General features: G+C 53.7%; 1 protein-coding gene across 2 annotated transcripts; it reads left to right on the top strand.

The window, feature by feature from the left end:
- The first annotated feature begins 460 nt into the window (after positions 1-460).
- NRN1 (neuritin 1) lies at positions 461-9,763 on the top strand. 2 transcript variants are annotated; one of them, XM_006099101.3, is made up of 3 exons: positions 461-1,176; positions 5,337-5,481; positions 8,583-9,763. In XM_006099101.3, the coding sequence occupies exons 1-3, from the start codon at positions 1,122-1,124 to the stop codon at positions 8,809-8,811; spliced, it is 429 nt and encodes a 142-aa protein (XP_006099163.1). In that variant the 5' UTR covers positions 461-1,121; the 3' UTR covers positions 8,812-9,763. The 2 variants fall into 2 exon arrangements, with proteins under 2 accessions (XP_006099163.1, XP_014320135.1); XM_014464649.2 differs by lacking the exon at positions 8,583-9,763 and adding an exon at positions 5,593-6,247 and having other exon boundaries at positions 960-1,176.
- Positions 9,764-11,578: the final 1,815 nt, after the last annotated feature.

Genomic DNA, 11,578 nt, shown 5'->3' with positions numbered 1-11,578 from the left:
TTCGGAAATTTCCTATTGCTCTGAAAATTACTAAATCTCTAGTATTCGAAAATTGTCTTTGCAGAGGCTCCTTCCTCCGTGCTCTCCCCACCTCCAAAAACAGGTGTCGCTGTGCGTCTTGAAGAGGTCTCTCTCGCGGGCTCGGCCTTCCGAGCCGGTGAAGTTCAAGGGGGACACTGTCTAGATTTCAGGGCCCGCACAGGTGCTGACCAAGCCCCCGAGGCCTGGGCGTGTGCGGGCAGACACAGAGGGTGCTCGGTTGGGCTCCCGGGCGTGCGCGTGGTTGTGCGTGAGTGTGTGCTCACGCGCTCCAGGCTGCGACCGGAGCTCAGCCGCTGGGTTGGAGAAAAAGAGGGTAGGCAAGTGCAGGGGAAGCTGCGGATAAGGGGCAGAGGGGCGCGGAGATTCGAATTAATCGAGCTTGTTAGCTACTTTCCCTCTCCCGCTCCTTTAAATCTTACTGCATCGTAGGGAGGGGGTTGGTTCACTGTGGAGCTGGTGGAGAAGGGGGAGCAGGTTGAAACAATCGAGTGGGCGCGTCAGGTACTCCCTGGCTCCAGGCGGGGAAGGGAGGAGAGCTCCCCCTGCTCTGCGCTGCAAGGGGGCGGGGTTGGGGGCCCCGGGAACCGCGAGGAGACGCGGGTGCCCGCAGGGGTGGGGAATTGGTCACCCCAAGCAAGATTTCCTTCGGGTCGCAAATTAATTGGAGATATCTGATTAAGTCCAGCTTCGGATGACTATAAATGGCGATTTTCTACCAAGGTGTCGCTATTTTTTTTTAAATCATTCCGTGTCATCCCCCACGTCAGGCCTGCTCGTGGGCGTGCGGCTGTACTTCCTCCGCCCCCTCCTAATGGAGTGAACCATTCCCAGCTCTTCCCCCTCTCTCCTTCAGTCTCTCTCTGTGTGTGTGTGTGTGTGTCTCTCTCTCCCTCCCTCCCTCTCCTGCTCCCTCTCTCTCTTCCTTCTCTCCCTCTCTCTCCTCCCTCTGCTTTCCCGGTGCAGAAAGTCTCCGTCGCTCCTGGAACTTGTTGGCAATGCCTATTTTTCAGCTTTCCCCCGCGTTCTCTAAACTAACTATTTAAAGGTCTGCGGTCGCAAATGGTTTGACTAAACGTAGGATGGGACTTAAGTTGAACGGCAGATATATTTCACTGATCCTCGCGGTGCAAATAGGTAAGTGGCCGCCCAGCCAGACTCGCGCCGGGTGGCAGGAGGCTGCCGGCCGGCCAAGCCCGAGGCATCAAAGGGTCCGACTGGCCCGCAGCCGTCCCGGGGTGCGGAGAAGCCCCAAACCCCCAAGGGTGGGGGCATCAGTTCCTATGGACTCGCAAGTCCCGGGTTGGTTTTTCTAAAAAAAAAAAAAAAAGGAGAGACTTCCCAATGTTATCCAGGAAATGTGAGCGACCAGCCGATTTAGGAGGGGATTTTTCTCCTATTTTTAACCGAGAACACGTCCATTTTTTTTTCTTCTTCTTCCCTCTCTTGGTTAGACCAGGTTTGATTTGTTCTGGGGCAATGCATTGGTCCCTGCGATATGGCAAGGTATTATTTTGAAGGGTGGAAAGGTGATTGCAGCAACAAGATGGCTAGGCAGCTAGAACTGGAAAGTTTATGTGCAGAAAGCAGATATTCCGGGGCCCAGAATGCTGCATTTAGAACTTTGTCATACTCCTGCCACCCCACCCCCATACCCTAGCTGCAGCATTTGCACCGGGCACTGCAGACCGGCTGGGGGTCAGATTGAGAAGGATGTGGAACCCCAGGGTAGTATTTTAATGTGCTTATCATTGAGGAGGTTGAATATCGCCAAATATATGTAAATATAATTTTCTATGAATGTTTGCCTGTTCCTTTCCACATAGGCATCTGTATTTTACATACAGGAAAGGGTTAAAAAGTGTTTGCAATATGTTATGTTGGGTGTTTGTTATTTTTTATTTGTTTGTTTGGGGTTATTACAGATGGATTTATGTAGTCCCCATTTTATGTTAAGGAATGTTGAGTCCTAGTTCCGCTGTCATTGGGGTTTTAAAAAGTTCACATTTTCCATCCAGAATGAAGTTATGGAAGGGAGTACCAGAAAACCCCCTTCTCTCATGCGGGTCAGAGTATTAATTAAGGTGGCCTAAAAGTGAAAGTGAAGCTGATTATTAAGAGAATGGGCAAGAAAAAAATAGAAACTCTTCAAACGGGGTTTCTGGTGACAGAATGTTGTTGACTTCTATCATTTCAAGGCTGTAAATTTCTTTGCAGACAAATCCTTGCAGTATTGGAGGGGGGAGCTTTAGGGAATTGGTTTAGGGCAAGAGATAAAATTAATAATATTTTTCTTCATGAGAAATGTGAAGGGAACAGAGTTTGGAGTTATCTATACAATAAAATGGATTCTTTGCAGCGGATTTTATGCATTTGACATGATTTTAAGTATCTGATTTTTCGCATGAACATTATAGGGATTTTAGAGAGTGGGGATGCAGGATGTTGGCGTTTTCCTTTAATTCTGAGAAATGACTTGATGTTTTGAATCTGGCTGTTTGAATCTTTGACATTAGTGCAGAGAACTGCAATAAATAAAGAATATTTCTAATTGCAGCCAATCCCTTAAATATTGGAAATAAGTGAATGTGGAATTTTGCAATTAGCCTGCAAATTTTTAGAGAGTAGGCAGCAGCATCTATTTTGATATGGGGATTTTATTCGGAGAATGTTGGTGCTCTCTTTTCCCGGTGGAAAATAACATTACTGTGTGTTGGGGGTGGGGGGGGGGTAAAAAAAAAAAAGACAGCAATTGTGCATGCGGGATGCGCTTGGAACACATTAACCTCAGCCCGAAAATGACCATTTGTTGGCTGTGGGATTGAAATTGAGCAAATTTGTTCCCGAATGTCTGCCCTTTCCCGCACCAGAGCCTCTCGATCTTTATTAATTCATGTCTGGGAGCTTTCCCAAATCATTGACATTTGGCAAGAAAAGTGGGGGTTGGGGAATGAGGGGGAGGGAAGGGTGGTGAACGCAAATTAAGACCCGGCTGGAGGAAGTTTGGAATGAATGAGAGGTCAAACGAATGAATGAACGGGTGGAAAGGAGACAAGGTGCGGACACCCGAGACCGGGGAAGGAGCCTGGCCGGCCCGCCCTAGCCTCTCTGAAGTCGGGTTCAGAAACCACCGCGAGGGTCGCGCGGACTGCGACCTGCACGAATGCCTGAGCCTGCAAAATACGTCCCGAGCGCAAGCTCCCGGCCTCCCGCAGCCAGCTAGAAACCAAGAAGTCTAGTTTCCAAAAAAGAAATGTTCACGACTTCTTATTTTACACATGCACATACTCACACATGCGCGGTATGGAGGGTCTTCTCCGGCAGAGCCTGGAAAGATAACGTGACCGGAGAGCTCCCCGCCCCCAGCAAACCCCAGCTCCCCTTTAAAATTGTGTCAATACGTTTTAAGGGCTACTTTTTTGCTATCGCGTTTGGAGGGTGGAGGTAAAGGATAAGGAGAGCCGGGGATTTGGTGGGAATGGATGGAGTGTATTTTATTTCGTCTCTTCGCTGCAAAACTGCATCTGTGGCGTGCATTATAGAGGACAACGGGTAGGATTTGTTTCACTGTGATCGTGTTCCTATGAGAACCAACATTCGTTTATTCTCTCTCAGTATTCTACCTGATATTGCAATCGCATGGGCTTTTAATATTTCGCGTGACGGGGGCAGGGGTTGTCTGTGAAGGTTTACCTATAGCCTGAGCCGAGATCGAAGTTAACCTTAGCCCCTTCCCCAGAGCTTCCCTTTCCGGATTAGAGAGCGCAAGGCCCGCCTTGCTTCTGCAGCAATTTGCAAACGGTGCTCTCGCAGGCGGCTGCAGGTTCGGTCACCTTCCCCCTGGTCTGCGTCTAGCGGGGCTCAAGGGGACCAGCGGCCAGGGAAGGGGGATGGGGGTGCGATCCTCCCCCGAATCATTCACACTCTAGCCGCAGCGGCGTGAACACTGTCCAGGATGAGGTCGGCGCTCAAGATCTTGGGCATTTTAGGCCAATTTCGATTCTGAGAAGATTCGCCTGTTCTTTCCCCTCCCCTCGCTCCAACAGCGAAGATCTGCGCTTCTTGCACGACCTCCTGGCGCCCTGAGTGGTTTTGGCCTTTCGCCATCCAACGTTTATCCGGGTTCTTTGGCCTTGAGATGGAGAAAAATGGCCAAGGCAGCGCGTCCGCGGTCTGGAGCCTGTCTCTGCCTCTCTCAGGTCTCGCACCGCAGGGTTTGACCGACCCGAGGCCCAGAGCGTGGACCTCAGATCTGCCTGGGTCTCCTCCCCTCCTCCTCCAGCACCAGGGTCTCCTCCCGCCGCCCGCCGCTCTCCCCGCCCCCACTCTGGAGGGAGTCCGAGCCGGAGGCCCGGAGCCCCCGGCGGCAGCCACCCTGGCCCTCAGCCGCCAGACTGAGCCTGGAGAGGAAAGGTCCCACCCTGCTCCTGGCTAGAGTGGTGACCAATGGGGGGCGGGGGAGAAACAGGGGGTAAGAGTGTGGGGAAAACTGAGGAAGCAGGGGGCCCAAGGCTCACGGATTTGGCCTCCACAGAGGTGACGCAGGGCCACCCGCACAGACACGTTTATGACTCTGCAGGGCCCACACTGCCCCGACCACTGTCACCTCGCCTAGCCCCAGGCGCCCAGGCTGCTCTCTGCGCAGGAAGGATCTCACTGGGAAAACAGTCCGCCCGGGTTTTTTGTGGGGGCCCCGCGTGGGTTCCCAGAGGTTTTTACTTCCTTCTTTTTTTTCAGGAGGGGTTTTTTTTCAAGCAGTTTTTCTGAGGCGCCCCCCACAGGACTTGGGGTCCCCCGGGCTTTTTCCCCGGGGGGGAAGCTTAGGTTCCCCTGCGGGGCCCCGGTGCTGTTCACTTCCACCCTTCTTCACCCGTTTCTCGGTTTGAAGGCCCCCTGTCACCTCAAAAATGGAAGACTGGGCTCTCAGAGCCCGGCCGGCTTGCTGGGGAAGGGTTGGAACAAGGAGGGAGGGAGTAGAAAGAGAAAAATAAAGGAGAAAAGGGAGTTGAGAAGAATGGACAGTAGGAACAGGAAAGAGAGAGAGCGAGATGCAGGAGGAGCTTCGGGACAGGGAGAGCCTCACTAAGGGGCCACCCACACCTTCAGACACGACAGCCTGCAGAAGGCGCCCAGTTGGGTGCAGGTCGTTCATTCTGGATCGCATCTTTCATTCACCTTTAACTCTGGCGCACAGGGGCCAAGCCGCGCCGAGTTGGGTGCAGACGGGCGGGCGGGGGGTGGGGGGGCTGCCGAGCGGGATCTGGGCGCTGCTGACGGGTGTCCCCTCCTCCCCGCAGCGTACCTGGTGCAGGCCGTGAGAGCAGCGGGCAAGTGCGATGAGGTCTTTAAGGGCTTTTCAAACTGTTTGCTCAAGCTGGGCGAAAGCGTGGCCAACTACCCGCAGGGCCTGGACGACAAGACGAACGTCAAGACCATGTGCACGTAAGTGTCCTCTCTGGCCTGCTAGGCTCCTATTCCGGGGGGCGCTGCTGGGGTGGGAGATCCGTGGCGACGCGAATTTGCGCATTCTCACCTGCTGGCTCCCACCCTCAGGCCTCGGCAGGGCCTGCGCCGCCCAAGGGGACGCTGTAGCCTGGAGTGGGCAGAGGAGGATCATTCTGCGGAGGCCCAGTCCAACACAGAGGCGTGCTCATCCTCCGCGCTGAAACCTGGGCGAGGGGCAGCGAGAGCGGCTACCAATTCCTCCCTGTTTGGAGCAGTCTTCCTCAGTCTTTGCTTCTGAATGAGAGGCCTGCCCAGTACCCTACAAAGAATAGTTTTGGTTTCAGGGGAGGCTTAGGTAATGATACATTTGCCTAAAAGGAAAGTCTCTCACCTATATTGTCCATTTCCCCTGATTAAAACTCCCCTCAAGTACACATCAAGAAAACTGGAGTGCAGGCAAGGGAGCACTGGGCCCCCTTCCTCTTTCTGGGTAAAAGAGTGAGAGGATATTTTGTTTCCTGCCAATGACTTTGCCCAAGAAGAACGTGTTCTGGGCATCTAGTGACTGTTGAGTTTATAGTAATTTGCTAGGTTTAGGGTAATCACCCTCCATGTTTTTTTGTTGTTGTTGTTGTGTCCCTCTTTCTTGGTCTACATGTATTAAAAGGCCAGGGCAGTTAAGGGTCCGAGGAGGGCCATGAAAGAGTTCGTGGCCAGGCTCAGTGACATTTTAGCTGCTGCAAACCTTGGAAATATCCCTATCCTCTGCAACAACACACACTTTATTTTATTTTTCAAAAACAGATGTGATACCCCCCCCCCTCATAACGACCCTTTCAATAAAGTCAAGGCAACGGGTATTCCTTGTACCCCAGAGGTTGGAGTGACCATTTGCTGTACCAACCACCTTTTTTATACTGTGAAGTCCTTCTTCTCTCTAATTCCTGGGGGGTGGGGGGTGGGGGTGGGGGTTGTATTTGAATTATGAGTAATTAAACAGGGGTCAATTTTGCTATGCATTTTCCTAAATATCCAGATACCCACTAGGAGCCACAGCAGCTAAGTAGCTGGTACCTTCCTATCAGGAAAGGGACACATGTTTGGGTCTGGGATGCATACCTACCTATTGTAATTCCAAATACCTGATGCTAGGTAAGATTACATCTATTCACAATAAAAGGTTAAATATAGATCAGCTCCCAAATGCTCCATCATTTGCCACAACTTGGTTATTCCAAGTTATTTGAGTTTATTTTGCAAGATTTGGTCCTGAAAAATGGAAATGAGGAGGGCCCCTCCAGAGGTCACAGGCCACAGCTGGGTTGAGGCTTTCACTGAGTTGGTGCACTGGGTGCTCCACAACTCCTTTCAGTCCCACCTGGACGTCTGACCCTTTCCACCCTGCCTCTCTCCGGGCGGGGCTTGTTCCCAGCTGGGCATAAAGAAAGGAGGGAGTTAGACTCCCTTTGGGAGGTGCTGTTTTTTTCAGAGAACTGTGCCTCCACCTCTTAGGTTTCTCAAAGCTTGCTATTTTTTTTTTCCAGTTGAGGAACCTAGAAGCCCTACACCCCAGGACCACTACCCTCCCCCCTTATAAATTAGAGACTCTGGGAGGTCATTAGAGAACACCATAGCTCCAGGCAATCCAACAAGCATTTTAACTTGTATATTTGCCAGAAGATGGTGAGGGAGTGGAAACAAGGATAAATCAAACACAGTGCCTGCCTTCAACGTGCTTACAGTCCAGGCTAGAGAGCAGAAGGAAGGGATAGGAGACAATGCAACCGAACTGCGCGGTCTGTGGTCACTGGTGACCTGGTCTCAGGGCCCCTTGAGGTGGAAGCCAGCCGGAGTTACTGAGACACAGATCGACCTGCACCGAGAGGAGACAGCGCCCCAGGAATCGATCACGGGTTGGAATTATATTTAGGCTTGAGATCTATTTTGGGTTTTCAGAAGAAAGGGGGACAATAAAGAAGGACAGGTTGGATGAAGGTTGTGGGGGCGGGGCTAGGAACTGAGTCCTGGGGGAAGAAGGCGCCGAGGGAGGTGCCAGGCTCCGGAAGAGGCGGGAAGGGAGGACGAGGAGCCAGGTGTCACAAAGGTTGGCAACCTTGGGCCCCGCGCCAGCCCTGGAGTCCTGGCCTGGGGGCTGGGCACTATCCTAAGGCTCTGGGGAGGAGGCCTCACGGGATCCAAGTCCGAGAAGAAGACTGGGGGGCGGGGAGAGAAGAGGTGCTCAAGAGAGACCAAGTGCGCAAGGGGGAGCACAGAGGTTTGCAAAAGGTAGGTGTCGAAAGCTGGCCTAGGGGCTCGGGCACCAACACCCCCCGACCCGGGAAGAGGAGAGGCAAGCCCGAGCTTCCTGGCAGAATCTGAGCTGGGGGACTGGAGAGCAACGCGAGGAGCCACGGAGGACCGAAGCCAGTGAGGATGGGGAAGCAGTGAGGAACTGAACCAAGGAAAACCGAGGGGAGGTGGAAAGGAGGAAGACAAAGGAGGTTAGAGGGAAGAAGGAAAATAAAAGAACGGGAGACCCAAGGCAGGGAGGGGGGAGAAAGGGCGAAGACGGGGGTGGGGTGGGGGAGAATAAGGCGGTGCCTGGAGGGAGAGAGACAGCAGGGGAGGAGGGGTGGGAGGAGAAAGTGAGAAGCCCAGCGGGGAGGGCTGCGCCAGGAGCAAGTAACCCTTCTTGCAAGCTAAGAGGCATTAATGGGCGGCAGCTTGCAAGGCTTAGCACTGTTTTCCTAGCTTCCCCCGAGGAGGACGAGCAATCTGTTGGCGCAGGCCGAGGTGCCAGCTTGGCGCAGCCGGTGAGGCCCGGCTCCTGACTGCTGGGTCCCCGCCGGGCACCCGGGAGAGAGACCAGACCCGGAGCGGGGAGGCCCTCTCCTCGGGCCGCAGCTGCTAGGGTGGGCTGGGTCCGGCGAGGGCTGACCTCGCAGGGCCCGGGCGCCAGGGCGGTGGAGGGGAGGAAGGGAGGGGGCACCCGCAGAGGCTGGTGACGCCGAGAGCGCTGGGCGCACGGGCACAGGCCCCGGGTCCTCCCACACGCCTAAAGTGAACCTCCTTCTTCTGTTTGTTCTGTTCCTCGCCAGATACTGGGAGGATTTCCACAGCTGCACGGTCACAGCCCTTACGGATTGCCAGGAAGGGGCGAAAGAGATATGGGATAAACTGAGAAAAGAATCCAAAAACCTCAACATCCAAGGCAGCTTATTCGAACTCTGCGGCAGCGGCAACGGGGCGGCGGGGTCCCTGCTCCCAGCGCTCTCCGTGCTCCTGGCGTCTCTCTCGGCAGCTTTAGCGACCTGGCTTTCCTTCTGACCGCGGGGCCGGCTCCCCCCTCGCCCACCCACACTCACTCCATGCTCCCGGAAATTGAAAGGAAGATCCATTCGTTCTTTGGGGACCCTGTGATTCTCTGTGATGCTGAAAACACTCATATAGGATTGTGGGAAATCTTGATTCTCTTTGATTTCGTTTGATCTCTTGTGTTTTATTTGCCAAATGTTACCAATCAGTGAGCAAGCAAGCACAGCCAAAATCGGACCTCAGCTTTAGTCCCTCTTCACATAACAATAAGAAAATGACAAACCCACCCCATTTTAAAAATTTTTATTTTTTGGCAAAAGAATCTCAGGAATGGCCCTGGGCCACCTACTATACTAATCATGTGCATACATGACCAATGACGGGCTCCTCCTAATAGGAAAGAGGAGAGGAGAAGGCCAGGGGAATGAGTTCAGGAGAGATGACCACGAGGGAAGCATATGGTGAATAATTCACGTTCACGTCTTTCTTCCACAGTATCTTGTTTTGATCATTTCCACTGCACATTTCTCCTCCAGAACAGTGAAAGGACAGATTGTTGGCTTTGTGTTTGAAGGATCAGAGGCAGAGAGGAAAAGAGCTGGGGAACTCCCGGGTTAGAGGTAAAGGCTGCCGGAAGAAGTGCTGCTCGAGTCACTGAGAGGTTCAGCTTTACCTGCTGTTATTGATGCATCTTTCCAAGTCCAAGCCTTTCTTTCCCCTCCTCTCTTGTTTTAGCTGTTACACATACAGTAATACCCGAATATCCACCGGTGTAGATCACAAGGGGGGAGTGTTCAATGTTAATCTAAAATATAGTTTAAAAAAGATTTTGACATAGAGAGCCTTGATTTTAAAAAGAGAGAGAGAGAGATGTAATTTAAAAAGTTTATTATAAATTAAATTCAAGCAAAAAAAGATTTGCTACAAAGTATAGAGAAGTATAAAATAAAGTTATTGTTTGAAATGGGGGTGTTGTCTGTTTCCTGTCCAAGGCCTGCTTTCTTGGCAGCGTTCTCAGAGGTCCCGGAAGGGACTCGTGAAGCCAGGGGATACATTCACCCGTCCACACGCCACTCCATCACCTGTCATCTCAAGCAGGCCCCCCTCAACGAGGACATTGCAATTCCTCAGAAACCCCGTTTACTCTAAGAAGAGAAATCCACGAAACAGCAGAGATCCTTTCTGGGTAAGGGCTTGGGGAAAGTGTGTGCGCTCCTCTGCTCCTCTGAGAAAGCGGGCGCGGACCGAATGCCAGTGGCCGGGCCTCAGCCCCCTTCCCTGCAGGCCGAGCCTTAACCGCGACTCGCCTCTTCCTCTGCGGTGGCCCGGGCAGCTCGCGAAGGAACCGCCATTAAGGGTTCTAACGGAGGGGCCGGGAGGCTGTGGTCACTGGCAGGGATCAGGTGAATCCTTTCATAATTAATATGACAGCTCAGCCGAAATGGCGAGGAGACAGGGCCCTATTGATCAGGCAGTAGAGCTGCTTCCACCTCTCCTATTTATAGGCCCCACGGCCTTACCTAGAAGTAAACATTCGAGAGTGAGCAGGGGCTGAGGGAACCGGGTCCAGGGCTGCGGGACTGCAGGCTGGGGGAGGGAGAACCACATGCATGTCTGAGTTCAATGAAATCGAAATCTGATTTCCTGGAGAAGGTGCAGGTGGGAGGGAGCTGCGGGGTCCCCGGGAGTAGCGGGGGGTGGAGGGAGGGAGACGTGGAAGGAGGCGGAGGAGGCTGCGGTGGGTTCCCCGCGCCCCGGAGCTTGCGGGCCGCCGCCTTGGAGCGGGCGCGGGGCTCTGAAATGCAATGCGTAAACAAATCGCTAGTGCGAAAGTTCATAAATCAAACCCAGTGGGTCACAACCCAATCTGCATTCTCCCCACGGATTGAATTCCAGCAACACATGTGTCCCATCGCCCGGAGCGCTGGAAGCTGCGCCGGTTCTTAATGGCCGCATACATTACCGCAGCCCCGCCACGCACGCGCCGCGCCCGCCGCTCAGGGAAACAGCTCCCCCGCCTCCTTCGATCCCCGATGCTCAGTCAAAACCAAAGGAGATCCACGCACCGGGAAACTCCGGTTGTTTTGATCGTTTCGTTGCAGGGATTATTTTCAGTATTTTCCGTCTAAGTATAAACAGGACTATTCTAACCCCAGCTAAACCCTGCAAATCAAGCTAAACTGTCTGAGCCTGTTTTAAATACGAATCTATTAAATGAGGGGGCGGAGAACGAGGAGGAAGAGGGAGGGTCTTCTCCCGTCAATTAGCCCGAACAGCGCGCCGCCTCCCATCGGAATCTTTCCCTCCGCAAACTGGGGAAGAGCCGGTGCGCACAACTAGGCCCCTTGTTGGCCAAAGAAACTGCACGCATGGTTCCCCCAGGTCCCCCGGTGCGGGGGCGGGAGGGGAGTTGGAGACGTGGGGGGAGAGACGTCCCCGACCCTGGTGGACACCCCTTCCCTCCCAGCGCAATCTTCCCACCCAGAAATCAATCTCCTTCCACTGGAGCCCGGAGGCGAGGCTGAGGGAGGGCGCAGAGCGACGAGGGGCGGGGATTGGGAGCGCCGGCTCAGTTCCTCTCCCCACGGGATTCTTTTCAGGGAACCCCTTCCTCTCGGCGGCAACAGCCTCCCAGGTGGGGTCGCCCCACAGGGAGGGCGCCCCGCTGCCGTGTCCTTCCACACCCCAACCCTGCCCAGTCCCAGATCGCCCGGGGGAGCCTCGAGAAAGCTAGGCGTCCTGTCCCGGCGGGGACCACGCTCAAGGGCGCTGGGAGAAA

The sequence above is a fragment of the Myotis lucifugus genome, unplaced genomic scaffold (assembly GCF_000147115.1).
Source record: "Myotis lucifugus unplaced genomic scaffold, Myoluc2.0 scaffold_259, whole genome shotgun sequence".
Lineage (NCBI taxonomy): Eukaryota > Metazoa > Chordata > Mammalia > Chiroptera > Vespertilionidae > Myotis > Myotis lucifugus.
This window is presented reverse-complemented; position numbering and strand designations above follow the sequence as displayed.